Genomic DNA, 24,582 nt, shown 5'->3' with positions numbered 1-24,582 from the left:
AAATAGTTCATAATGGCATTTGGTCACCATCCTAGAGCAGCTTTATCACATAATGCCAGCCAGAAACATCCATTATTCTCATTTTTTTTTTCTGGTTGGTGACTATAGATTTTTAGGTCTCAATAAATTGCTAGAATCAATGTTTCTACTGAATGTGATATTCCTCCGAAATCCTAATCACTGCCAGCCAACAAACTCTGCCAGTAAACAGGGATGAGCAGCGATTGTTTTGCCTACAGAAATCAAATCAAATCACCAGAGTGCATTGACTCCATACAAATTGATGAGATGAAGCCTCCCTCCTGATATTTTCATAAGCAATTGGGCCCTGACACAGCGTGAGAGGCCAGAACAGTGGGGAGCGTGACGCCTCCCTTTCCTTGCCAAACAGCACTGAGGGAGCCTGGCAGCACCTTTTGCTGCTGTGATTGTTAATTCTCGGTGTGTGTGTGAGAGAGAGAGAGAGAGCAAGAGAGTGTGTGTGTGTGTGTGTGTGTGTGTGTCTGTGTGTGTGTGTGTGTGTGTATGTGCGCGTGTGTGCATACGTGCGTGTTTGTGTGGTGTATTGATAATGAGGACACAGGTGTGCTCAGTGATGCATTGAGGCAAGAGAGCAAGCAGTAAGCCTATGATTACAGGGAAGGTGTCTGAGTCTGCATGTGTGTGTGTGTGTGTGTGTGTACAGTATGAGTGTGAGGGTGTGTGTGTGTGTGTATGTTTGTGAGCGTGCATGGCAGGAGGTGATGAGAACGAATGAGCGCAACTTAATGCAATATAACCCCCCCCCCCCCCCACAACAACACACATACACACACACAAACACAAATATAAAGACACAATTACAACACAACCCGACACCCTCCAGTCCCGCCTAACCCCCTGCCCCCCCCCACCCCAGCCCTCAGGTCTTTGTTCTGCCTTCACACGCCTCTGTCTCAGTGACGTGACCCATTCCAGCATGAACGATGGAGATTTGTATCAGAGAGCAGTAAATTGACCCAGCAACCAATGCTGCATGTCTGCTCGTGTGCTGCTTTTGTGCCCTGTGAAATGAGAGATCGCTGGTGTGCGTGCTGATGCGAGCCCATCTCCACAGTTTAGCAGGAAGGAACACATGAGCGCCTCTTTGTCTCGGAATCCTCTTTGCACCTAACATGAACCGGAGTGATGTGCCTCCTGTCTGACTTGGGGTTTCAGCATTAGGACAATATGGTCTGTTCAAATAGTGCTATTGAATTGATGCAAAATGGCAGTCGTCTCTGGTGGATGCTTAGCAACTTTGTTCATCTGGGAATGAAACAGAAATGATGTAAAAATCCATTTGCTTCCGGATGCTTACAGAAACAGTTGACTGGGGATGTAGGGTGTTGGGGGATCAGAAGTGAGAGAAAGACATGCATGAGAGAGAGAGAGAGAGAGAGAGAAGGAGGTTGAGAATAAAAGAGGGAGGGGGAAATCAAAGCAAGCTGTGATAGAATGTGCAAATGACTGGTTGTTACTTAGCAAAAAGGCGGCATCGACTGGTGGCTGCCCTGACGTCACAGGCATTGATCCCAAATATACAATGCTCCGCTCAGGGTTAGGAGCCTCCCTTACAGTGGCTGCTTAGCCTCTCTATTGACAGCACCAGGGAAGCTAGAGTCTCAGAGCGAAGAACAGATTGACAGGAAGCGAGAGAGAGAGAGAGAGAACAAGAAGGAGATGAAGATGCACTTGTGTGTGTAAGACAGGGGGAAGGAAGTGTTTGTATGGCACAAGAGAGAATGAAAGAACATAAGTGAGAAAACAGAAAAGGGGGAGAGTGTGAGACGAGGGACAGAGAGAAAGGGAGGGAGAGAAAAGAGGGAGAGAAAGACAACAAAGCACTTATAAAAGAGGGGGGGTTTGCCAGGCTGCCTCCTCCAGTACTCGGGAGGTCTGACTCACTTCATCTCTCTTTTTCGCTCGCTCACTCTCAGGAAGAATTCCGGCAGGGAAAGCGCGCTCTCTCCCACCCCCCTCGCTGCCTCCATCCTCCCACCCTACCCCCCACCACACACACACACACACACACACACACACACACACACTCACACACTCTGCTCTCTCCCCCCCCCCATTTCTCCCCTCGCGGCTGGCTGCTATTGTCTGAGCTGGCTCCTCCTGAGTTGATTATCCTGCTCTCCTATTGGGGGGCTTTTTTCCCTATCCTGTGGCTGCCTCCTCCGCCTGGTCATGTTTTCAGGCTCGGCATCGATGCACCGCTCGAGCGGAAACTCCGGGGCGTGCTCAGGGTCCGTAAGCGGCAAATGTGTGTCACCTGCTGAGAAAGTGTGTCAGAGCCGACAACACCGCTCCCCCCCCCCACCCCCATCCCTCAGCCTTTCACCTCAAGAACCAAGACTCCCAAGTCTCGCGCGGCTCATGCTAAATCTTCTCCGGCGCATGGACGCGCGTGGCTGGATTATGTTGTAGGGTTAGGGTGAATGAGCTCTGGTCCTGAGGGAAGGCTGAGTGTAGTGTGTAGTGCAGCTCCACGCCTCCAGTATTCCGTCTCCTGCTTCCAAACTGAATCTCAGGAGTGCCTGTGGTCATGCTCTGGACGGGGAGCAGAGGTTGCCGGCAGGTGTGACCACCAACTCCCCGATTTTGGAAGACGTCAAGTCCGTGCCTCTTCAGCGCAACAAAAGACCGGGATTTCTCGCAGCCATGAAGAAAATCTGGTCCAAAAAGCGCTTTCAGGTCAGTAACACCTACTCATTTTTTACTTTCATTTTTTTCGTTGGTTGTGTCTCATCTACTAAGGCTAAGTCAGTATCATCAGCTGAATGTGTTTTTTTTTTTTAATTAGCATTTTACCTGAGTCTAATTTATTTCAGAGATTTGTTCTAGTTCTTTTTGCTTTTTATATCTGTTCAGGAAATAATGTAAAGCTCTAACATGCCCCACCCTGTGCCTGTGAACAAAAGACTCAGGCTAAATTGGCTAATTGTTGTGTTTTCTTTGCATGGCATAAGGAATCCCTCAATACTCAAGTGCTTTCATGATTGCGATGCCCTGAATGTCATTCTTCTCCTTTCCTATAAATCCTGTGTTCTGCATGCCACAGAGAATAGAAGGGGTGCCCGGGGGTGATTCCCTAATCTTTATATTTTTCATTATTATTTTTATTCTATCTGGGTTGTAACATAGATAAGTATCATGTGAACAAAACACAGTGATGTTTCACTGACAGTGTAATGCGTGGGCTCTAGAGACTGTTTGGCATTGTACTTTTTTACCTCTGAAGGATGGAAACATATGGTATATCAGCATGTCGGGGAATTCTGCCTATGTGTGATAAAGCAAAAGTGCTTGTGGCAGCAAACCCATTTTCCCAATGATGCTGATTCAAAGATTTTGGCCGTTGAAACTGTCTTTTAATGGCCCTGCAGTGAATCATCTTTAAGAGTTTCTTACAGGGATGAAATCTGTTTTGCAGCCAATTTTGTAGCAATATAAATGTAAAAATGCAAATGTTTTTGAAATTGGATAATTGATTTTGGTCTTGAAGACAGCACATGGCTATAATAAGTCAAGAAAGAAATTATTTTTACTTCCCGCGTTGTTTGTTGTTTGCTATAAGGAGTTGTTGCTTAGATCACTATTATAAATCAATAACTTGATTTGTGATGTTTACAACCTTCTCCTTCAGTAAAAGGAAATGTTTAGCCACCTTCCATACATACATCATCCCTTTCCTATGTGTGATGTGATGGCACAGAGCTCCATCTTCTGTTTTGCCTTCCACAGAGAGAAGTGATGGTGGCAGGGGGGGTGATAGAGTGGGATAATTGGATCTCTGTCTGCAGTGGGAGACAGGGGGGAGGGTGGCAGAGATCTGAGCAACAGAGAGAGAGAGAGAGAGAGAGAGAGAGAGAGAGAGAGAGAGAGAGAGAGAGGGAGAGAGAGAGAGAGAGAGAGAGAGGGAGAGAGAGAGAGAGATAGAGAGAGAGGGAGAGAGAGAGAGAGAGGGAGAGAGAGAGAGAGAGATAGAAGTAGAGACCACCGCAGACACAGTTGTCTCCTACTAACAGGTGGATGACGCTAATATAATATAACAATGCCTCAGTTTCTACCAAACAAACTGTATTTAAACTGTATTTAAACAAAAAAAGAAGCTTTTTAAATGCAAACATTTATTGACTTGATCTGATTTACGTCCATGTCAATATGTTTTCTATTTATGAATCAGCCATTGAAATATGTAACATAAGCTCACGAGGTCAGTTGGCGGCATGGCCATGAATAAGTGTCAGTGTAGCTTAGACGTCAGGTTAACAAACTGCCCTAGCAGGAGGTTCCACTCTGTCCAACTGATACAGCTCATCAGTAAGCACAGTGTGCTGTTGACGAGCCTTTGTTCCTTTAGATAGTGGCTGCTTGAGTGGCGGTGGCTGATGGTGAAAACAGCAGCAACAGCAGCACTTGTGGGTCTGCGAGTGGAGCGGAGCAGCAGGGCGACGCGGCCCCGACTAGATAGCAGGAGGGCCGTACCCACCAGACACGCTTTTTATGGAACCTGACAAAGACGCGGTCTGACAGGGAGACCTTCCAGGGCAGAGGAGGGGGGTGGGCGGCTCAGTCGGTTGCCATTGCAAGGCCGTGTCTGGAGCTCTCCAAGGTGCTGATCAACATCCCCCAGAAACATTTCCATAAAGAAGGGGCTGTGGGAAAAAGGTGTCCTTCACACACTGTAATGATCAAGCGGTGGCCTGTCCTAGGGCTAAATAACTCTGGGGAAAGGGACTGAGCATGCACTGCGTTCAGTGCCTCTTATTTAAAAAAAAAAAAGCTTTTTTAATGCAAACATTTATTGACTTGATCTGAAGCTATGCCTAACATCCAATTATCCAGGTAGAACATTTAAGTATGCATAACATTAATGATTGCCCACAAATATATTTAAAAAAATAAATTCAGAATTCAAAGTGAACCGAAGGTGAAGAAGAACCAAATATTGGAATTATAAACTGAATCACTGCCACTAAATTGTAATGGCAGCTGTCATAAGAAAAAACGGCCTCTCTCTAGAGACATGCACTGAATCTCCATACGGCTGACCCATTAAATGGTGCTTCAGCTCTGGAGTGTGGCGGCGCAGATGGCCGTCCCGAGGTCCTCCCTTGGTGGCGTGCTCTGTGTGCGGGGGCCGCGGAGCGTTTGCCAGGTCACGCTGGTTGGGCAACGCACTAGAAAATGTAACAGGATCTCGTTTCAGCAGCTCGCCTGCGTCCCCCCTCACCACCCGGGCCTCAGAATGTCCTGGGACAGCGGAGAGTGTTCATGACGCCCCCTAACCCACACACACACACACACACACACACTCCCATGTTCTCTTGCCCCCAAACCCTTGCACTGACGTCATACTCGCCCCGTCACTGTGCCAACTGTGTTAAATCATTGCCTGTCAAGCATACCAGGTGAAATCATTTAGCATATGGGGAAAGGAATCTATGCTTGTGTTTGTGTTTTTGAAGATGGGTGCTATTCATGCTATTTGTCTTGGAGCAAAAGATGAGCTACTGAAATGTAGAGGCGGACAGAGTACACAGCTTCATTACTTGAGTAAAAGTACAGCTACCCTTTGCTAAATTTTACTCAAGTACAAGTACAACAGTCAGATGTCTACTTAAGTAAAAGTACTGAAGTACTTGTTTTTAAAAGTACTTGAGTATCAAGAGTACAAGAGTAGCCTACATTTTCTAAATATTGCATTACTACTGCCATAGTGCTTACATTTATGTACAGAAACGTCCTACATGGAGTTATGAAAAATGCTAATGTTAATACCTTGGAGAATGTAAAATTAATTGGAAGTCATTTCAAAAAGTAATTTTCATCTTTTTACCATGTTGCCAGGGATGGGCAGTATTTCTAATACATGTATTTAAAATACGTATTTCAAATAAGCGAAAACTATCATTAACTTGTTCAGAAAATTGAAGTAGTCTGGCGAGGTGGGGCCACATGTTGGCACATTCCCAGAATGGACCTGCTGCTTCTTCATCCATTGTTTCGTCCATGGTTTCGTCTCTTATCTAAATCTGGCCATGGAGTTGACTTTGGCGGAAAGCTGAAGGTGATTGCTGATAGGCTGTCCCAATCAGTGGCGCCTGCACAATCCAATCACGTTTGAGAGGGAAACAAGAAATTGAGGGTTTCCGAGATTTTTCTTTTTTCTTTTTTTTTTAGAAGAATTAACAGGTACTCACGGTTATGGATAGAAATGTAGTGGAGTAAAGAGTACAATATTTGCCTCTCAAATGTACTTGAGTAAAGTCATGAGTACTCCCCAAAAATGATACTCGAGTAAAGTACAGATCCCTCAAAATTGTACTCAAGTACTGTACTCAAGTAAATGTCTTTTCGTGTTTGGTGGCATTTGCATTTTCCCTCTAGTTCATTTTAAGTCCTTTTGTCTTAAGTCGACATAGAGAATCTATGTGGTGTGCATGGCATGCACGGTCTGAATGCTTTGAGCTTGCATGGGCTTAGATGTATTTCACTTTCAGTCTAACTTGTCGAACTCATGTAGTCATCCTATTGCTAGCATCACTCGCCTTGTAGATACAGACAGCTCATTCCTGGCTTTGTTTCCGTACAAATAAGGTCAAAGCCAAAATGAACGCTTGCCAATAAATAATTCATCGTCTTCGAGGGCCCATAAATGCTGGCTATTGTGGAATACAACTGCCTGAGCACTTGTGATGTCCTGACAAATGGATTGAGTCAGCAAGGCTGTAATTGCCATTCCCTGTCTTTAGGCCTCATTTCCCCCCACCACTCCCAAAGATTCCCATATTCTTTGCTCATTCCGCAGTGCTCCGAAAAACACTCACGCATATTCGCCCATCGCTAATTCAGTTGGAAAGAGTGGGCCTGTGGCAATTCGGAGAATATAAATCGCCTCAGTGCGTGTGTCAGCCAGTTGGATTGCATTTCTCCCGATAGCTAATGGACTGGGAATGACAGCAGGCAGACAGGCAGGCCGGCCCTGTCTCTCCTCCTCCTCCTCCTCCTCCTCCTCCTCCTTCCGCCACCCAGCCTATGGCCATGTCTTATTAGGCTCATTTGTCACATACATGTGCATTGGTGAGGAGTTGGAATGAGCAAGCAGGCAGACAGAGGGGAACTGCTTCAGTCTTTAATAACACCACAGAGAGGTTCAGTCTTTAATAACACCACCAGAGAGGGGTCTTTTCTTTAGACTTGCAATCGCTCCTTTGCAGAGACACAAAACCGATCAGATACACGAGTGCATTGCTTCTTTAATTACAACGACTGCACGCTGCCAAGCACATGCTGTATCGGTGAACAAGGCCAGAGATTTTTCCAGAACTGTGTGGAGCCCACAAAAGCATCCAAGTATGAAATCCTCCCAGGCTTCCTGTGCCCCACTGGCCTCCTAAAACACATTCCTCGTCTCCATCACTACGCCGTCTCCCTGCTAACCTAGTGTTTGGCCGTGCTTCAAAACGGGTCAGAAAAACCGAGTTCAAAAATACCCTGGGGATTGGCAGCCGTCGGCCGCCTTCTCTGATGGAATGATTTAGAAAAAAGCTGCAGGCCCCCATCCTTGGGTGTGTGTGTGTTGGGGGGTAAAAAAGTATTCATATCTCATATCACAATTTTGACCATGGTGCATCTACGTGTATAGACAGAGAGTAGCGATGCACACCAAAACACTATTAACGAGGTGTTGAACTCTGGTGATAAACTTAAAAAAATAATAACACCACTGGAGGTGCAGCTACGACTCTAAGTACTCATGGGGACGCGTGTGACTTGTCTCTTGTTCTCATCCAGCAGCATTCTTGACATTCTATTCTTTAATGATATCTGTGTTAGTTGTCACACTGTATGTCGGGTTATCAATCTTCAGAGGTGTCTGTCTTTGTGTCTGTCTGTCTTTGTGTCTGTCCTTTGGGTATCTCTCAAACCGTTTGACTGACTTTACAGTGTTGGCAGGTGTCTTGCCAAGGGCACAAGTGAGTGCAGTGTCAAGTTTGACATTGTTTGGATAAAAATTGGGTTTAGTTAAAAGAAGCATTCACCGGCTCTTGCCGCTCTCTTCCCCGACACAGCACAGCACTTAGTCACTGAGCACCTACAGAAAGCAGCACAAATGAGTGCAATGTTGATGATTATTGGATGTGAAATTCAAAAGAAACATTAAAAGACATCAAGACCACCTCTGAATGTGGCTTGACTGCTGGCTTAAAAACATTTAGTGGATCTTGACCTCAACATGTCGAATATGTGAATATGCGTGTTCGGACATGTCGAGGGAGTGTCCGTTTGAAGAGAGAGAAGAATAATGGATTTGTTAACTGCCCAGCATGCTCTATGCTCACCACCCCAAATATAATGACATTTCAGACTGTCACAATTTTGAAAAGATAAGGCTACTGAGGGGACTTCAGCTGAAGACAGAGAGACAGGGTGTGACGTCATTTATGACCATTAATCATTCCACAAAATGGTGTTCATCTTCTTTGTTATCAAGCTCTTGAATTGATCAAACCGTATTTCCTTATTTCAAAACAGGTGCTAGTGTAATGTCCGTTTTGATCTGTAAACATTGCTGTAAAATGTAGGCCTAAATTATGCTTATTGAATGCTTATTAAAGCATTATTGAATGCTTGGTTGGAATGATGGTTCTCCAATTACAGAGCATCATCCCACTTTAAAAGTACCTGCGGGCATGTCATTGGGCTATGTGCTTTCGATAGGAATGAGCATGATTTGTTCGGACACTGCATTAGTAAATATTAACTTGGCCTTTGGAGTTGAGAAGCATATGGTGGTGATGATATCATATCATTTGTATGCTTTCACTCTCTTATACTAGTGTAATGAGATGTAATAAAGCAATCTTGAATCTTTCCATCACGTATCAATTATCAGCAGTTTGTTTTCTGATAAGATGTACTAACATATTCTCTCTCTCCTTCTAGAAAACCGGCCATTCAAACCGAACATTCGGACGGTTTACCCATGGTGTGTTTGGTTTTATAGATAACAGGTTATTACAAAAAGAGATCCTACTGAATGTGCTAGATGTTGTTGTGTGGTCCATAGGATTAAGGATGCTGGTTCAACCTCTGCATTGCAATTACAAAAAAGCATACACAACAGCAAAGTAATATATTGCAGATAGCAGTGCCATCCAGACACCTTGGAGGCTGATCAGAAATCCCAGAGGTGATCCAGTCCTCTAAAACAAAGCATCGGCCTGAAGGGGCTTTAACCTGCCAGCGGGGCGATATCGAGCAGGAACCACAAGGCTTGCTGTGATGTCCCTGGTGTCTGTGGGGCTGTGCTGGACCCTGTGAGGCGAGAACAATTAGAACCAGAACTCTCCGCGGGGAGCTCGTCACGGTTCAGCGCATGACTCAAAGTGGATTTTAGATTTAAAGCATCGCTTACTGCTGCAAATAGCATGCACTGACCATGTCTCTCTTAGCCGTCTTAGTTAAGGGCTCGTGCTGTTGGTTTGAATAAGAATCATATACATCCTTAAGTTACCTATTGGCCATGCAGTGTCTTTCTGTTGAGTATTCTTTCTGTTGAGCATTCTTCCAGTATTTTTGTTTGTTTAATCTTTGGTTTTGGTTCATTTCAACACTGTCAAGTTGTTTGTGATGGTGGTTGTGTAATTGCTGTCTTTGTCTTGTGTTTGTGAAGCAGATGTCACAGATGACGATTCCAGTCAATAGACAAACCCTCTCAATTTTTATGAACAAAATAAACTGGATAATTAATATTGTATTGTGTTAATAGCTTTAAAATAAATTATTCTCTGTTATTTGATGACAGATTAAACTAAGACTATTGTAGCATCTTTTAATGAAGTCTGTTTTGTTACATATCTGATGTATTCATTATTTAGTCATACTTTGTTGCTGTTACAACAGCTTTAGTCTTGCTGCATTTTAGCAAACAGTCATTATAGACAAGGGAATAGATGTATGAAAGATGTATTTGGAAAAAAAAAATGAAAATTAATCTCATACAATTCATTTGACTCAGTGGGATTGAAGTCGAGTAGGTTGGGTTTCATATCATAACGCCACATTTGCCATCTGTGGGAGTGAGGCATTTGTGTTTAATTTTTGCAAGGATTAGTAATTCATTAGCTGCCTTTCTCCACAAGAAAAGGGTTGACATTCACAGAAGGATAGGAGAGATAGAAAAGAATGGGAACTTTCAGAGGTTAGAGTGGGTGATTTGCCACTGTGAAGGCGAGATTTATGGCATTGGAGATTCGAATGGCATCTTCAATCTGCCAACAAACGTAATAGCAAACATCAAAAGTGGTGCAGTCTGTTGAGAGTTATCTATGATTATTACACGATAATGAGATAATGATTCAAATTCAACAGGATCCTTGCAATTGGCTATAAATGATTTACCACATAACATAATAGTCTCTCTACGATTCAATTATTCATGGCAAAACATTTTTCCCTCTTAACGTCTGCCTGTTATTGTGAAAAATTGGGCGAAATAAACTCCCACTGAAGATGGAGATGGCAAGCACGGCATACGGTATGACGATAGCCAGCCTACACAGTCCTTTAAATCACAACTGAAACAAATAACGGGACCACTCTAGCAGCGTTCTGTCTAGTCAGCAGGTTAGGTGGCAGCCGTTGGGGGTTGGTGGTTGGGGGTGGGGTTGGGTGGAGGGGATAGCTGAATGACTAAGTTGAAATGGGATTGGTTTCTATAGTAACGGTGCTCTCCCTGTTTGCCTCTCCCCACTGCCACTATGGAAGCGAAGTTTTCCGCTCCTGCAGGAAACAAAGTTATGGTAATGTTTCTCTCTTCTCTTGGCTCTCTCACGCCTGAACCATCAGTACACCACCTACCCCAGCATCTCCTCCAAGAGATCATGTAGAAGCATTTCACTCCTGAACACTGTCTCACTCTTTCCTGGCTCATAAGAATGAAATGAAAGAAGAATTTTAAAATATATGAAACCATTATTTCTTGCATTCACCACCCTCTTTTCTTATACCCAATTTCATGTTGATGTCACATTATTGTTTGATTTGCCATACAGATAATTATTGTTTTTGTATTTGCTATGCAGTCAGCTTTTGGTCATTTTTGCAAGGTTTCTAGGCACTCTACTGGAGGCTTAGCTGGCCCTGTCCACCATTCCCTCCTATCAGTTATATCCAAAGAGTCGCATCAGAAGAGAGTGCAATGTTTGGTCTGTGTTGTGACGTAACATGATGATGATATCTCTTTTTCTTTCCTCCTCCTCCTCCAGACTCAGAGACTACAGAGGACGAAGCCGCGGAGCCCCAGATACCCATGGAGACCAAAGAAAGACCCGAGTATCTTCATGAACAGGCTGCCCAGAGAGTGCCTGCAGGTAAACACCATCACCAGTGCACAAACAACAACACATAATGTCAACATGGCTGCCTCAAACCAAACCAAAGCTTAAATAATCAGAATAGAATTTATGGCCAAACTATTAAGGCCTGTGTTATTTTCTTTATGTAAAGCCAAATTAAAGTGAGGGTTAGGTGGAAACTCAATGAGTACATTCATCCTGTTGGTTTAAAGGTGCGATTTGTAGGATTGTTACCGAACGTTCTGCAGGCCAAAATCAAAACACTGGTGAACGTTCTCAAGCCTACCAGACGCGAGCCTCTTCTGGGTTGCCAGATGTAATGAAGACTTAGCTAACGTTAGTTGACCTGCAGCTGCTTTAACGTTTCTCCAACCATGACCCAGCTACACATTACGGAAACAGTGAAAACAAAAAATACCTCTCTAACCAACGTAACATATTTAGCTGAAGTTAGCGATGCAGATGAAGTTTAGCCTAGGCTACCTGTTGTGGAGAAATATGGCCAGCTCTGCGTCAGACTTGATACGAAGACGTCACCATCTCAGGAAGCTCCTCCGATGTCCACTTAATTTGTTTCTTGTTTTAATTTTGGAAATTTGCCTGCCTCTCGTAGGCGTTCATGACTACAACTGACAGCTGTTGACAGTTGGCCTTTGCTAATTTGGCAACCCAAATAGGAGGACGCGCTAGCCCATTATTAATAGCGCTATTCTAGAATTAATCGTTCAAAACGTAAACGAAAATTCCAAGAGATTCCGCCCCGTAACTCATTTTTTTTCATGGGTTTTACGGGTTAGAGTAATGTTGTCAAATAAGCCATTACTTCAATTCATCGTGTTTCCTTATTCTCTGACAACATATGGTGATCATTTTTGGAATGGTTACAGTTTATTTTCCATTATTTCCTACATACTGGACCTTTAAACCTTTCTTTTTAAAAGAGGATGAATAGAATGGTTCACAATGTATTCAGTTTACCCACACACACACACACACACTCTGTATCAATTTGCATCATGTGCAGTCATGTTTTTATTCAGTTTACCCTTCTCTGTATCAATTTGCATCATGTGCAGTCATGTTTTTATTCAGTTTACCCTTCTCTGTATCAATTTGCATCATGTGCAGTCATGTTTTTATTCAGTTTACCCTTCTCTGTATCAATTTGCATCATGTGCAGTCATGTTTTTATTCACAAATCCTTCATACCTGTCTGCTAGTTACAATAATTTATGCCTAGGACAAATCCAGATATACGTAAAATCAATAGTAACAATGGTTTGGTTGTTCAGAAGATCACAAAGATTGGTTATATTTAGTTCAGTCAGAAAAGAATAAAAATGACCTAAATTTCAGTTTTTAGTTCTTGTGATTTTTTTTGTCATCATGAAAGGTGACACACAATGAAATCATGAAAACACAGATTCTGTTTTTAATCAAAACATCAGGGTAAGGCAGGCTTGTATTTTTTGAAATACACAACGCCCGACAAAACATTTCTGCTGTCAGTTGAGCAGTGTGAATAGACTTTTATGTCACTCAGTCCCCTGGGACAGGGAGTGGAGACGTATTTAGGTCAGCCACTCAATGGCTCCTCACAAACAAATAGGCAATAGAACTGGATCATTTCATTTTCAGAAAAAAACAAAGATATGACAGAGCTTCCTGGTGGATGTGGGATGAGTATATTCCTTTTTCCACATTTAGTGTATCCCCTCTTACTTTGTGTTTACAGTAACTGACAGAGTAACATGTCGACTCACATTTTCATTAAGCTGCCTTGAGTGAGAAAAGATTGACATTATTCACAGAGCCAAGTCAGTCCAAACGAAATGCATTGCCCCTTCATGCAGCTTCATCTCCTCAGTGTATCACTAGTCTCTTTGAAAAAGCTTGTGGAGGAGACAGACGCCCACTCTGTAGACACAGTGACACACTGGAGGAGGAAGGGCGGAGGGTTGAGACATTTTTAGGCGTTTTAAAGACTCCTCTGAAGTGGTTCGTATCTGATGGATCCGATCAGTCAGGGCTCGTCTGTAGCTGGATAGGTGGTGGCGTTTCAGCGGCTTGCTTGATGGATGTCGGCCATTAGATTTCCGCTCCGCTCCAACATGTCAATCTCAGGCCGGACTAAGTGAGTCAGAGTGCCAGTCTAGGCCCTGGCGCTCGCTGCGAGAGCTGTTCGCTGTCTGCATTAAACCCCACACACCACCTCGTCTCACTCAATAGTTGGCTCAGGTAATGTGCAGACAGATGAACTAGAAGGCTATTGAAGTGGATGCACTACATTCAGAAACAGTAAACACAGTTTATCTTTTCCAACACAATGAGCAAATTAACTTGATATGTATTTGACATGTATGTAGAGATAGTATTACAACTAGTACTGTTTATAAACTAATTATGTAGTATTTTTTCAAATGTATTTAATGCTGTATTATTGCCATATATACAACTGCCATTGCCATGTGAGTGTAATAGGGTATGTTTCTGAGCATTACTCTGAATTTCACCCTGGGAACTCTCTTGCAGGTGACAGGGTGATGGATGCTGGTCCAGAGGGGGCCGGTCACCTGGGCCCACGCACGGATAGTTGGGAGGGCACAGTGGTAGAGAAGGAAGCCCTGGCCCTGGGCTCTCGAGGGCCCTGGCAGCAGGACCTCAGCAAGGCCGCCAGGCAAGCGAACAGAGGGGAGCCACCAGGCACCCAGATCAGGCACCTAGGGGTCGAGCCTCTGATGCGAGCATCCCGCGCCAATCTGACCCGTCCAGTGTGGGGGTCGGAGGAAAGTGTGTCTTTAGCTAGCGATTACTACGGTAGCACGTTCAGTCTCTATAGAGGAAGGACTTTTTCTGTACCCCTGTAAGTAAACATTCCATCCAAAAACCCAGATCCCGCAGTCGCAACGACTACAAAACAAACAAACGAAAAAAGCCGAGCAAACCGCGTCTCTAAACAGCCCCATCACAACAACCACATACACACACACACACACACTCTCTCTCTCTCTCACACACACACACACAGCAGACAAACCATTCACACTATTTCCGGAGGCCCTTGCTATAACATGGGGTCTTGTATTGTTTCTTTTTAATAAACTGCCTGTACACTTACAAAGTTCTCAATGCTTCGGTTTATATGTAGAGACCCGCATTATGCTACTGTGTAAGTGTGGTGCTATTTTGAGCCTTGTTAGTGGTATAGAAATAGCGATTTCTTTCTACTGTACGTGTCCCCCGAAGGCTAGCGTTAAACGCTAATAAGCGGTTTGCAATAAAACTGGTCACATTCGACTAGCATGAAAACAAATCCCAGCGAACGGTCAAACTCGGTACACATGTGTTATTAACCCCTAGGTTCATTTTGCGCCGGAATTGTCCTTTAAGTATGAAGGGGAAAAGCATACCAATTGTTTACATAATAAGGCTCATCTGCACAACAAGGCGAATCATAGATGTATCTGTCTACAGGTACCAGACTGAATAAGACTACAGTGAACTGGCAAGAGAGTCCCTGACTGTATCCTCTGGGTCATCCAACATTCTCCTGCCCCATGTTGTAGTTCGGGCCCGGCATACATAATACTCCATAGCTATCAGTACTCAGTGCCTAACACCTGCCCAAAACGCAAAACCTTTGCCCTTAAGACATTTCTTTTTCACTGCATTGCAGTAATTCATAAAGGGACGACACTCCACGTCTGTTTCAGGATTGCACACAGCATGGATATCCCTAATGTATTCAGTTCAGCCCAAGTATTTATGTACCTGTTTATTTTGTCCTTATTCACTCTTATTCCATTCCGATTTTTGTTATTTGCTGTTCATTTCGCAATCCTTCCATGCAATGCCTTCGTAAGGAAGCAAGCATATGATGGCCATAGCTCATGATAGTCATCCAGCTATCACTGGATGGAATAGTGATTGAGTTATACTGTATACTGAGTTATACTGTATACAGTCATTATTAAGTGGCGTTGTATAAGTCATCTCACATTTCATGCATTTTTTTGCAGTTAGGAAAGTTTTCTTCTGTGTAGATATCTGCAGATGCAGTTTCTAAATGAAAGGGTGAGACTCTCCAACTCTAATGGTCTCACGATTGCCTCTCGAAAAAGGTCCTTCTATCAAAACCCCTGTGTACTTAAACCTGCAGCAGCTTGAGTATAGATTCAGCCCTATGAATAATGAATAACATAGCAGTACTTCATATTCTAATAGTTTCGATGATCACCCTCCAGCCTCAACCCTCCCAGCGTTCACCCACACCCTTCAAAACGAAATTAGAACCTTATTTCTCCCTCATTTCGATTTATTTTCTCTTAAGTTCAGTTGGCACTTTCCTTTGCCCCCCTCCTCCATTGTCCATATATAAATTCTTTGAGTTATGACCCACATGCCAATGAATGCAAGAAAGCCATATGTGTATATTTTTTCCCCTCTGGGCGGTCACAATAAAACACGGACTGGTGTTTGATTGTGTCTCACTGCCTCACCAAGGTCTCCTTTCCGCTCTGATGTTCAAAGAGTTCTTTGCATCTCATTGTGTGTGTGAGGTATCATCGACCCCTTTGGTTATCCCCTGGTTATTGTGCATGCGAGTTTGCTGAGTTTTCCTCGCACGCATTCATGATTGCATGCGTTTTGCCAGCACTAATGCTCTGATGAGAAGACAGTGACTTTGAACTACAAACTGATAAAGCTGTAAACATTAAATTTACTTACTCTCTACCACTGACTTATGTTTTTGATTAATTCATTTCAATTTAAGGTGTTGAATATATGTTGCAACATGATATGCATCACTAGTCACAGTACATATGTCTTATTTGGAAAGTGATTTATGTGATCACTAATATAATTTGCTCAATATACAAAGTAATCTCAATCAATACATTTAGAGGCTATATGCAGTTTTAACATGATATTTATTTTGCAATTGTAATATTATCATTATTATTATACAATAGAATATTTCAGGAAAATATATTGATAGTTCCACTTTATGGTACAGTTCCTTGAGAATAAGGTTAATGATTTACTAATTTGTATCATATTAGTAAATATTCATTTGTACAGTTTTATTAACCTACTGCATGTTCATATTCTCTGCATGCTGTTTGCACTGCTTGCATACTGTTCATGCAGTATTATAATGGATATTGTATACAAGTGTAAGTCTGCGCATTGGTTGACCAGGAAGGAGTTATGTGTATTTGCTTGGGACATGCACGAAGTAATTTTAATATTGGCACAGTTCGCTGTGCTTTCAGGTTTTCTGATAATTCAACACTAAGACTTGCGTGCTTGTATCAAGTCAAAGCTTACAGTCTTTCCTTCCTTGTCACAACAAGCAATCTTTGACTTAAACTTGTAGATATCCAGTGATATATGGTGGTCTAGTCCAGTTTTTTTGGAAGGAATAGGCTAGTAGGCACCATACTTTAAAACGTGGCCTGTCAACCTCACATAACCTAAGATTATATATATTATCACCACCAAACGCATAGATGCATCATAGGATGCAAGTTAGCCGATATCATCAAAGTGCGATGTGTCCATATTTATCACACAAATCACATCTTCTGTTTATTCTTTTACCACTTTAGAAACTAATTTAAGCACTTAACCACAAGGGAACATAGAGTCCCTTGGCTGTTATTCCATAATTGACTTAGTTTGATCATGCTTTGAACATGCTTTTTACAGTTTTGGTCACCAAACCACCAATCTCGTCACCAACAAATTTGTCATTGTTAGTTTATGTTAGTCTCCCCCACTCATCTACTGCCCAGATATCCCTAAACCCAGCCTTCGACCTCTTTTATTTCATAGTTTTATGTCCCCCATTAGTGAGATCTTTAAGACACATGCGTAGTGACGAGCCCAAACACAGAACAGAACACACACACACACACACACACACACAGAACGTTCGTTCACTGCAAGCCCTGAGCCACTGAAAGCCACACTGGCTCCTCCGAGCCTCCCTGTCCTCTTCCAAACAGCTGGGCTCCTCCTCCCCATGCTTAACCCCAATGGCTAACAGAGCATTTCCCTTAATCGCCTTCTTTCAGGAGCCAGTCTGAGGATGCTTTGAGGGAGTCTCCCCCTCAAGTTCTCCCTCCCCCTTCCCCCAAAATTGGCCGCCTCTCCAACGCCTCTCCCCTGCCCAGCCGATCCGGCTCCGCCCCTGCCACGCCCCTTGCCCCACGCAAGAAAGCTGTCGTGCCAAGTGACTACCAGGATACGGTACCCTGCGAGTTTGAGGAGAAGATCAAACAGCCCAAGTCCTCGGGCATGTCCCAGAGCAGTGCCCAGGACTCCCGGCCTCAGACTCCCTGCAGCGAGTACTCGCGCAAGGACATGACCCCGCGCCCGTCGCCCAAGCTGACCCGCCCCAGCTCCAAGATCTTTGAGAAGGTGCGTGACTTTGAACGCAGGAGAAGCATCGACAACGAGGGCTCCATCTCTGGACGGTCCTGGGCCGGGTTCCACCGAGCCCCGTCCGTCGACTCGGACGACGGAGGAAGCCGGCTGGGGATATCCAGGGAGAGCTCCCGGGAAGATCTGAGTGAGGCTCTGAAGGCCGACGCCGCCCAGCGGAGGTCTATGTTCAGGCAGAGGGCCGCGTCCTTGGAGGACCGACCACGGCTCTCCCAGAAGGTCCAGGACATCGAGAGCAAGTTCACGGAGGAGCTGCAGCGCATCAAGAAGCTCGTGGGCAAGCCGCACATGAAGAAGTCTTTCTCCACGGAGCAGCTCTCCCAGCGGCAGAGCCGACAGCCCCTGAGGAAGCTGGAGCCCATCCCCCCTCAGGTGCTGCAGAAGCTGCAGGAACGGGAGCGCGCCCAGCGAGCCCAGGAGCAGGAAGAGAGAGAGCAGCGACGCGCGGAGCAGTCACCCCCCAAGTCGCCACGTCTGGAACATAGACAGCTGCAAGCGGCACCCGAGCAGACCAGGCCGGAGCCCAAGCGAGCCACGGTGAGCATCGTGGCTGGTAACCGACTGGGCGAGGAGGTCTCGCCCCCAGAGGCCATGTCCTCTTCAGAATTGCCCGGGCAGCGCTCGCCACGGCACGTGCGCAGCGCCAGTCCGATGAGGGAGAGCCTGCGGAGGACGCCGGTAGATGTCACCCACATGGCAGAAGAGCGGTCGCGGTCCCCGCGAAGACGTACCGAATCGCCGTCACGGAACATCGTGGAAATGTCGCTGCGCAGGGTCGAACCGAGACCGGCCAGTCCCCTGGTGCAGCGGGTAATACGCGTACAAGAGGTTCCCGTCGTGTCAGAAAAGGAGGAAGCTGTTCACCGGAAGACGCCCGTAGAGATAACTGTTCGCAAATTGGAGCGTAGACCTGAAAGTCCACTTGTGCAAAGAAACCCGATCATGATGCAAGAACGACTCATTCAAGCTCCCCCAAAACCTCCTAGGGTGCCCATGTCCTCATCTGAGGAGGAGAAGATGGAGGTGGACGCGACTCCTCTGACCCCGGTACCTTCTGCCACTCCAGCTGCAGCTCCACCGAAACTTGCCATTCCCACCATAATTGTAGAGGAAGAACCCATGGAGGTGGTTCCAACAGAGGTTGACAAGCCAAAGAAAAGCAGTCCTGTCAAAGAGGCGAAACCGCAGAGGACCCGAGGGAAAGGCAGACGCACCAGGCCCACGTCTCCCGAGCACGGTGGGTTTGGTTTTATTTCATTTTCAAACTGATTGTAAAACGACACAAACAAATCTTCTATGTTATGTTATCTTATATGTTAATGCTTGATGGTCTTTTGGACCCCCACCGTCGACTTCAAGGCAGCACTGCAACTGTCGACTTCAAGGCACCTAATCCTAACCCTAACCATAACCCTTGACTAACACATTGTTTTGAATATGTTTTATAGGTATTTCAGTACTTTTTACAGTTGAAAAAAAGCACACATTTCCTCCAAGCATGCACCACTGTCCTTGTTTTAAAGTGCAACATTGCATTTTATTATTCATAGAATCACTATCACTGCCCAAGAAGTATAATGGCTAACACCTACAATATTTTCCTGTTCTCTGAATACTTGTGCAGAATCCTCCGACGACTCGTACGTGTCAGCAGGTGAAGACCCCATGGAGGCACCTGTGTTTGAGTATCCCCTCCATGACGTGGTTGCGTCCACTGGCGTCGAGGTGGTGCTCAAATGTATCATTGCTGGCACCCCTCTCCCAGAAGGCAAGTTGGTTCTGCTGCTGTGTGCTTTTCTTTCCACTCATAGTAGCTGACGTTTAGAAACTCCATGCTAAGATTAACTGATTTTTGAGTTGGTCCATGTTCACAGGATTTGAGCATTGGACCAACTGATTTCGTTTGATCTTTTAGTTTGATGCAAATAAGCACCTTGCCTTGTGTTAATGACCACTGATTCACTGATAAAAATTGTCGAGGTCTTGATCTCTCTTTCTGTCTCTCTTTCTGTCACTGTTAATGAGAGATAAGGTGCATCCTGTTAACATCTTGCCTGCTATACCACCTCCTTTAGTGACATGGAAGAGAAACAACACAGAGATTAAGAGCAGCCCAACTCATGTGGTGAAAGTGGAAGGGGAGAGGCACTCTCTGTTCATAAAATGGACGAAACCAAGCGATGCTGGGACATACACAGTCACAGCCACCAATCAAGTGGGCTCAGCATCTTGTAGTGCCACCCTCACCATCAAAGCAGGTGAGTAAGCATAACTCCCATTTGCATCCCAGGAAGGTGGTTAAGCTCTTCAGATAAGTGTGCCTCCCTGCAGACTAGAGAGTTTTGCCATTGCCAAGAACAGCTCCATTAGGCTGAACTAAATCTGCCATTTTGGCAAGGCTTGGCTGACTCATAAGTGGATTTGAAACACTCTTCGACATCGCCCTGAAGTCAAGCATATCAACTCCCATGAATGTTTCAAAACTTTGACATTGATGGGGATTGGGGATTTTTTGCCAGCCTGGCCACACATTTGGCATGTCATCTTTGCTTACTCTCATCGAAACCAAACCAGGATGTATCTTTCTCTGTGCTCTTAACATGAAGCCATGTAAAGATAGAAAATTTGCAACCTTCCTTTATTGGGTGGCTTTAGAGTAAATTATGAACATAGGGGCAGCCGTGGCCTACTGGTTAGCGCTTCGGACTTGTTACCGGAGGGTTGCCGGTTCGAACCCTGACCAGTAGGCACGGCTGAAGTGCCCTTGAGCAAGGCACCTAACCCCTCACTGCTCTCCGAGCGCCGCTGTTGTAGCAGGCAGCTCACTGCGCTGGGATTAGTGTGTGCTTTACCTCACTGTGTGTTCACTGTGTGTTTCACTAATTCACGGATTGGGATAAATACAGAGACCAAAATTTCCCTCACGGGATCAAAAGAGTATACTTATACTTATACTTATACTAACAAACTGAAAAGTTATGGCAAGGTTATTCTAACAGAAGAATAAGGGCAAATCGATTTGTTTTAGTGGTATTGTGTACAGCATGCGTGAAAGCCAGAAAAAAGATCACTCAAGCGTGTTTAAGGAGCTTACATACAGCTTTTTATTTCAGTGGAATCAATGAATGAGTCACCTCATCAATGTGGCTGTGGCCTCATTTTCTACATAGGATACTCAGAGCTTCCTTATTGGGATGTTTACACTAAAACACTGCCTTAGAAGATGCTGTCCAGTAGTTATCTTACATGATGACTTTTGATGTTTTTTATTTGTCACAACAGCAACAAATATCTACATAAATACATTGATAAATTATTGCATACACACACACACACACACACACACACACACACACACACACACACACACACACACACACACACACACACACACACACACACACACACATACACACACACACACACACATGTATTGTGTATATATATATACACACACACACAAAAACTAAAGTAAAAGCATTATCAGTCTTCATGTTTTGTGTAGCAGTTGCTCCACAGAGTTCCTACCAGCACCAATTCTCTCTCCCTTTTATTTTATTTTGCTTCCCCCTCCCCCTCCTCTTTCTCTCTACCTCTGCGCAGTATTCTAGCTGTGCCTTCTCACTGATAGTTACCATAGCAACCCGGCGGCTAAATTGAACTTATAAATTGTTAAAGCCACGCTGGCCGCTTGATGAATTTCAAAATAAAGAAACACAGTTGTTTGGGGTTCCCTGCGGATGGTCCCGGCCTGACGTTTCCACAAACATTAGTCTTGCCTTCCTGCTTTGACATTTCCACAATCATTAGTCTTGCCTTCCTGCTTTGCCAAGTACATTTTACATGAATTACTGTAGGAATTAAGGTCTTAAATGTCGGACATGCAAAGCAGCCCGGCAAAGTGCTCTAATCGCGTTTTCAAAGACACTGAGCTAAACAAGCGACACCAACGATTCTCATGAACTCTCATTATGGCCCATGCTGCATTTGAATGGAAAAGTACAGCAGCAGCACGATTAACTAATTGCAACGTTTCTTACAGGGGCATTACATATGCATTAGCTTTTATATTAATGCAAAGAGGCTACTGGGTTTGTTATCTCCTGCACTAATAGGAAACACTTAATGTTCATTCAAATAAGTAATTTGATGATTATAATGAAGCACAAGTGAATCAGAATATTTCCATGATATATTTTGGATCATCACTTGTAAGTTGTAAATCCATGGCAGTAGAACAGCTTGAAAAGAAATCATTTGACGTAATTATATTAGATATCTTAGTTTCTGTTTCTTGTTTTCTTTTAGCCTAAATGCTTTCCCTACTGAAATATGCTTGTTATTCCTTGGGCTGAGCCACATATCTGATGATGGCCCTCGAGAAAAGGACGCTTTACCTTATTAGGGCAGTAGATGCTCTGGATATTTATAGTACTTCTTGTTGCCTGAAATGATCACAGTCTGTGTTATTTCCACCTGACATTAATGTCATCCTCACAGCACAACACCTTCACAATAAATGCCTTAAAGCAGTAATCTAGCTTTTCTTGCATTCTCTTACCATTACCATTTCTATCCCTCTCTTTTAACGTTATGGATTGATTATAATAATGCAATGTGGTTATATCATTTTAGTGTACCACTGTACATACAGTGTGCAAAATATTCAATACAAGGACATTTTATAGCCTCAGAATTGTCATCATGTACTCTAAATGGCATTATTCTATCTATACACCATATTGAGTAAATGCCACTGTAATATATCAGAACTAGTGCTCGGCTAAGGTAAGGCAAAGAGCATGTTTATAATTAGGTTGCCAAGAGAGACAATATAGTGCTGGACATAAGAAAACCCTGTCTGCTTTGAGTGTGTCCTTGTGTATCTTAATTGGCAATCTGGATGTGTCCATATGTGCGAGTTTACAAGAGACGCAGAGAAAGAAAGAGGGAGAGAGAGGGAGAGAGAGAGAGAGAGAGAGGGAGGGAGAGAGGGAGAGAGAGGGAGGGAGAGAGGGAGAGAGAGGGAGAGAGAGAGGGAGAGGGTGGGGGAGAAAGGAAAGAGGATAAGAGGGGAGGGCAAGAGGACGTAGCAGGGAGAAATCTTACACGCCAGCCCACCAGTCAAACTCCATGGCCACTTGTTGAAGCGCTGACAAGTTATCACAAATGCTGCCGGGATTTAACACGCGGTGGAGCCATTCAAGGTTGCTCAGTCCACAACCTCAGTGTGAATGGAGGTGTGGGGCTAGGTGAGTCTTTTCAGGATATGTGACCGATAGATGGCAGGGGAAAGGCTCACTGACATGTTGTGTTGCTGTAATTGCTATTGCAAGGTTTTTCCTGTTGCAAAGAGCAGTTTTGGAAGCCTCTACCTTTAGCCACAGAGCTAACAAAGATAATTGTTATAAGATATACAGTAATGGTGGACAGATTCTAGAGGAAGGTTCAGATAATTATCTCTTCTGAGAAATAGTTTTGGAAGCTTCCAAATAGAGCTGTTGGTTGAAATGAATTTGTATATGTGTTTATTTATTCATAATGTACTTAAAGTGAATATTGCAAGTGATTTCTACAGTAGGTTAAAATCATTTTTGCATGATTTTATCTACATTGGAAATGTCACAGTGTGCACTTAGAATCACATGCGAACTGTAATATATACATGTTCTGGTAAGCAGAGACCTGCAGACAGTTTCTATTTTTTCCCCTTGCACATACACCCCGGTGCTCATGAAAACTTGAGGACATGTTCAGCAGAGCACGCTACAGCAACCTGCTTCCAGACAGAAAATGTCTGCTGTCATCCAGTTCATGCTGGAGACTATGTTCAGATTCCATTGGGGTGAACTTCATGTGCAAGCTGAGCTCCAGTAGCTAAAATGTACTAACAGATAACAGTCCTAGTACATATTATTTGTTACAAGCCTGCATACTTTGCATTCAGTATTTTGCAAAACAAACCCACCCAGCTCTCCTAATTGAGTATTCCATACAGTAGGTGGGTGTAGCTCTATGACACCACTGTTCTTCTGGCCCTCAGAGCCCTCACAGGAGCAGAGAGGGACCCTGGGAGTTCCCATGGACGTGGCCAGCCCCATCACCTCTGATGAGGAGTACCTAAGCCCCATGGAGGAGAGCATGGACTACGGCAGCTCCTACCAAGGTCCCGACCCCCGGACAGTCATGGACACCCGATTTAAGGAACCACCTGCCTTTCAGGTAGAATTATTTTTGTAATTTGGTTATTTTCATCACCCATGCTATCATCTGTTTTGTGCTTCAAATATGTGTGGGTGCACATATATGATTTATTAAAAATGTGAGAATCATTTAGTCATTAAATGGATTTTATTTGTCGTCTCTCTTTAGGTCATACCTATTCCTTCAAATTGGCCATAGACTAACTAGTGTTGCTTTCTCAGCAGTATCTTCAGTGGAAGTTGAGTTATTTTTGACTATATTACCATTTTACATTTTTTACATTAACATGTTGTCTTGCTTCAGGCTATCATGAATGATCAGGTTGTCATTGAGGGGCAGGAGGTGACCATGTCTGTCCGCATGATAGGACAGCCCAAACCCATGCTGTACTGGTAGGTTTGTTGTTGCCATATCTGTTGTATCTACACTTTTAGAGATTGTACTAAATGGAGAAGACGTAACAGTGAGTTGAGTCATGCAATTTCCTGCCATGGCTGGTAAGCTGCCTTGTTCACTGTATCCACTTGATTTTCCT

General features: G+C 44.1%; 1 protein-coding gene across 1 annotated transcript in view; it reads left to right on the top strand.

The window, feature by feature from the left end:
- Positions 1–24,582, top strand: part of spegb (striated muscle enriched protein kinase b) — a 69,284-nt gene that overhangs the window by 15,860 nt on the left and 28,842 nt on the right. Inside the window, exons 2-8 of the mRNA XM_076262866.1 lie at positions 11,304–11,408; positions 13,926–14,256; positions 17,474–19,080; positions 19,468–19,611; positions 19,919–20,101; positions 23,887–24,065; positions 24,351–24,439. Of these exons, the coding sequence (XP_076118981.1) occupies positions 11,304–11,408; positions 13,926–14,256; positions 17,474–19,080; positions 19,468–19,611; positions 19,919–20,101; positions 23,887–24,065; positions 24,351–24,439 (2,638 nt within the window). The remainder of the gene's footprint in view (positions 1–11,303; positions 11,409–13,925; positions 14,257–17,473; positions 19,081–19,467; positions 19,612–19,918; positions 20,102–23,886; positions 24,066–24,350; positions 24,440–24,582) is intronic.

This window comes from Alosa pseudoharengus, unplaced genomic scaffold (assembly GCF_046254945.1).
Source record: "Alosa pseudoharengus isolate Yale_2024_CS ecotype anadromous, Long Island Sound unplaced genomic scaffold, YU_APseudo_1.1 YU_APseudo_1.1_scf_3, whole genome shotgun sequence".
NCBI classification, from domain to species: Eukaryota; Metazoa; Chordata; class Actinopteri; order Clupeiformes; family Clupeidae; genus Alosa; species Alosa pseudoharengus.
This window is presented reverse-complemented; position numbering and strand designations above follow the sequence as displayed.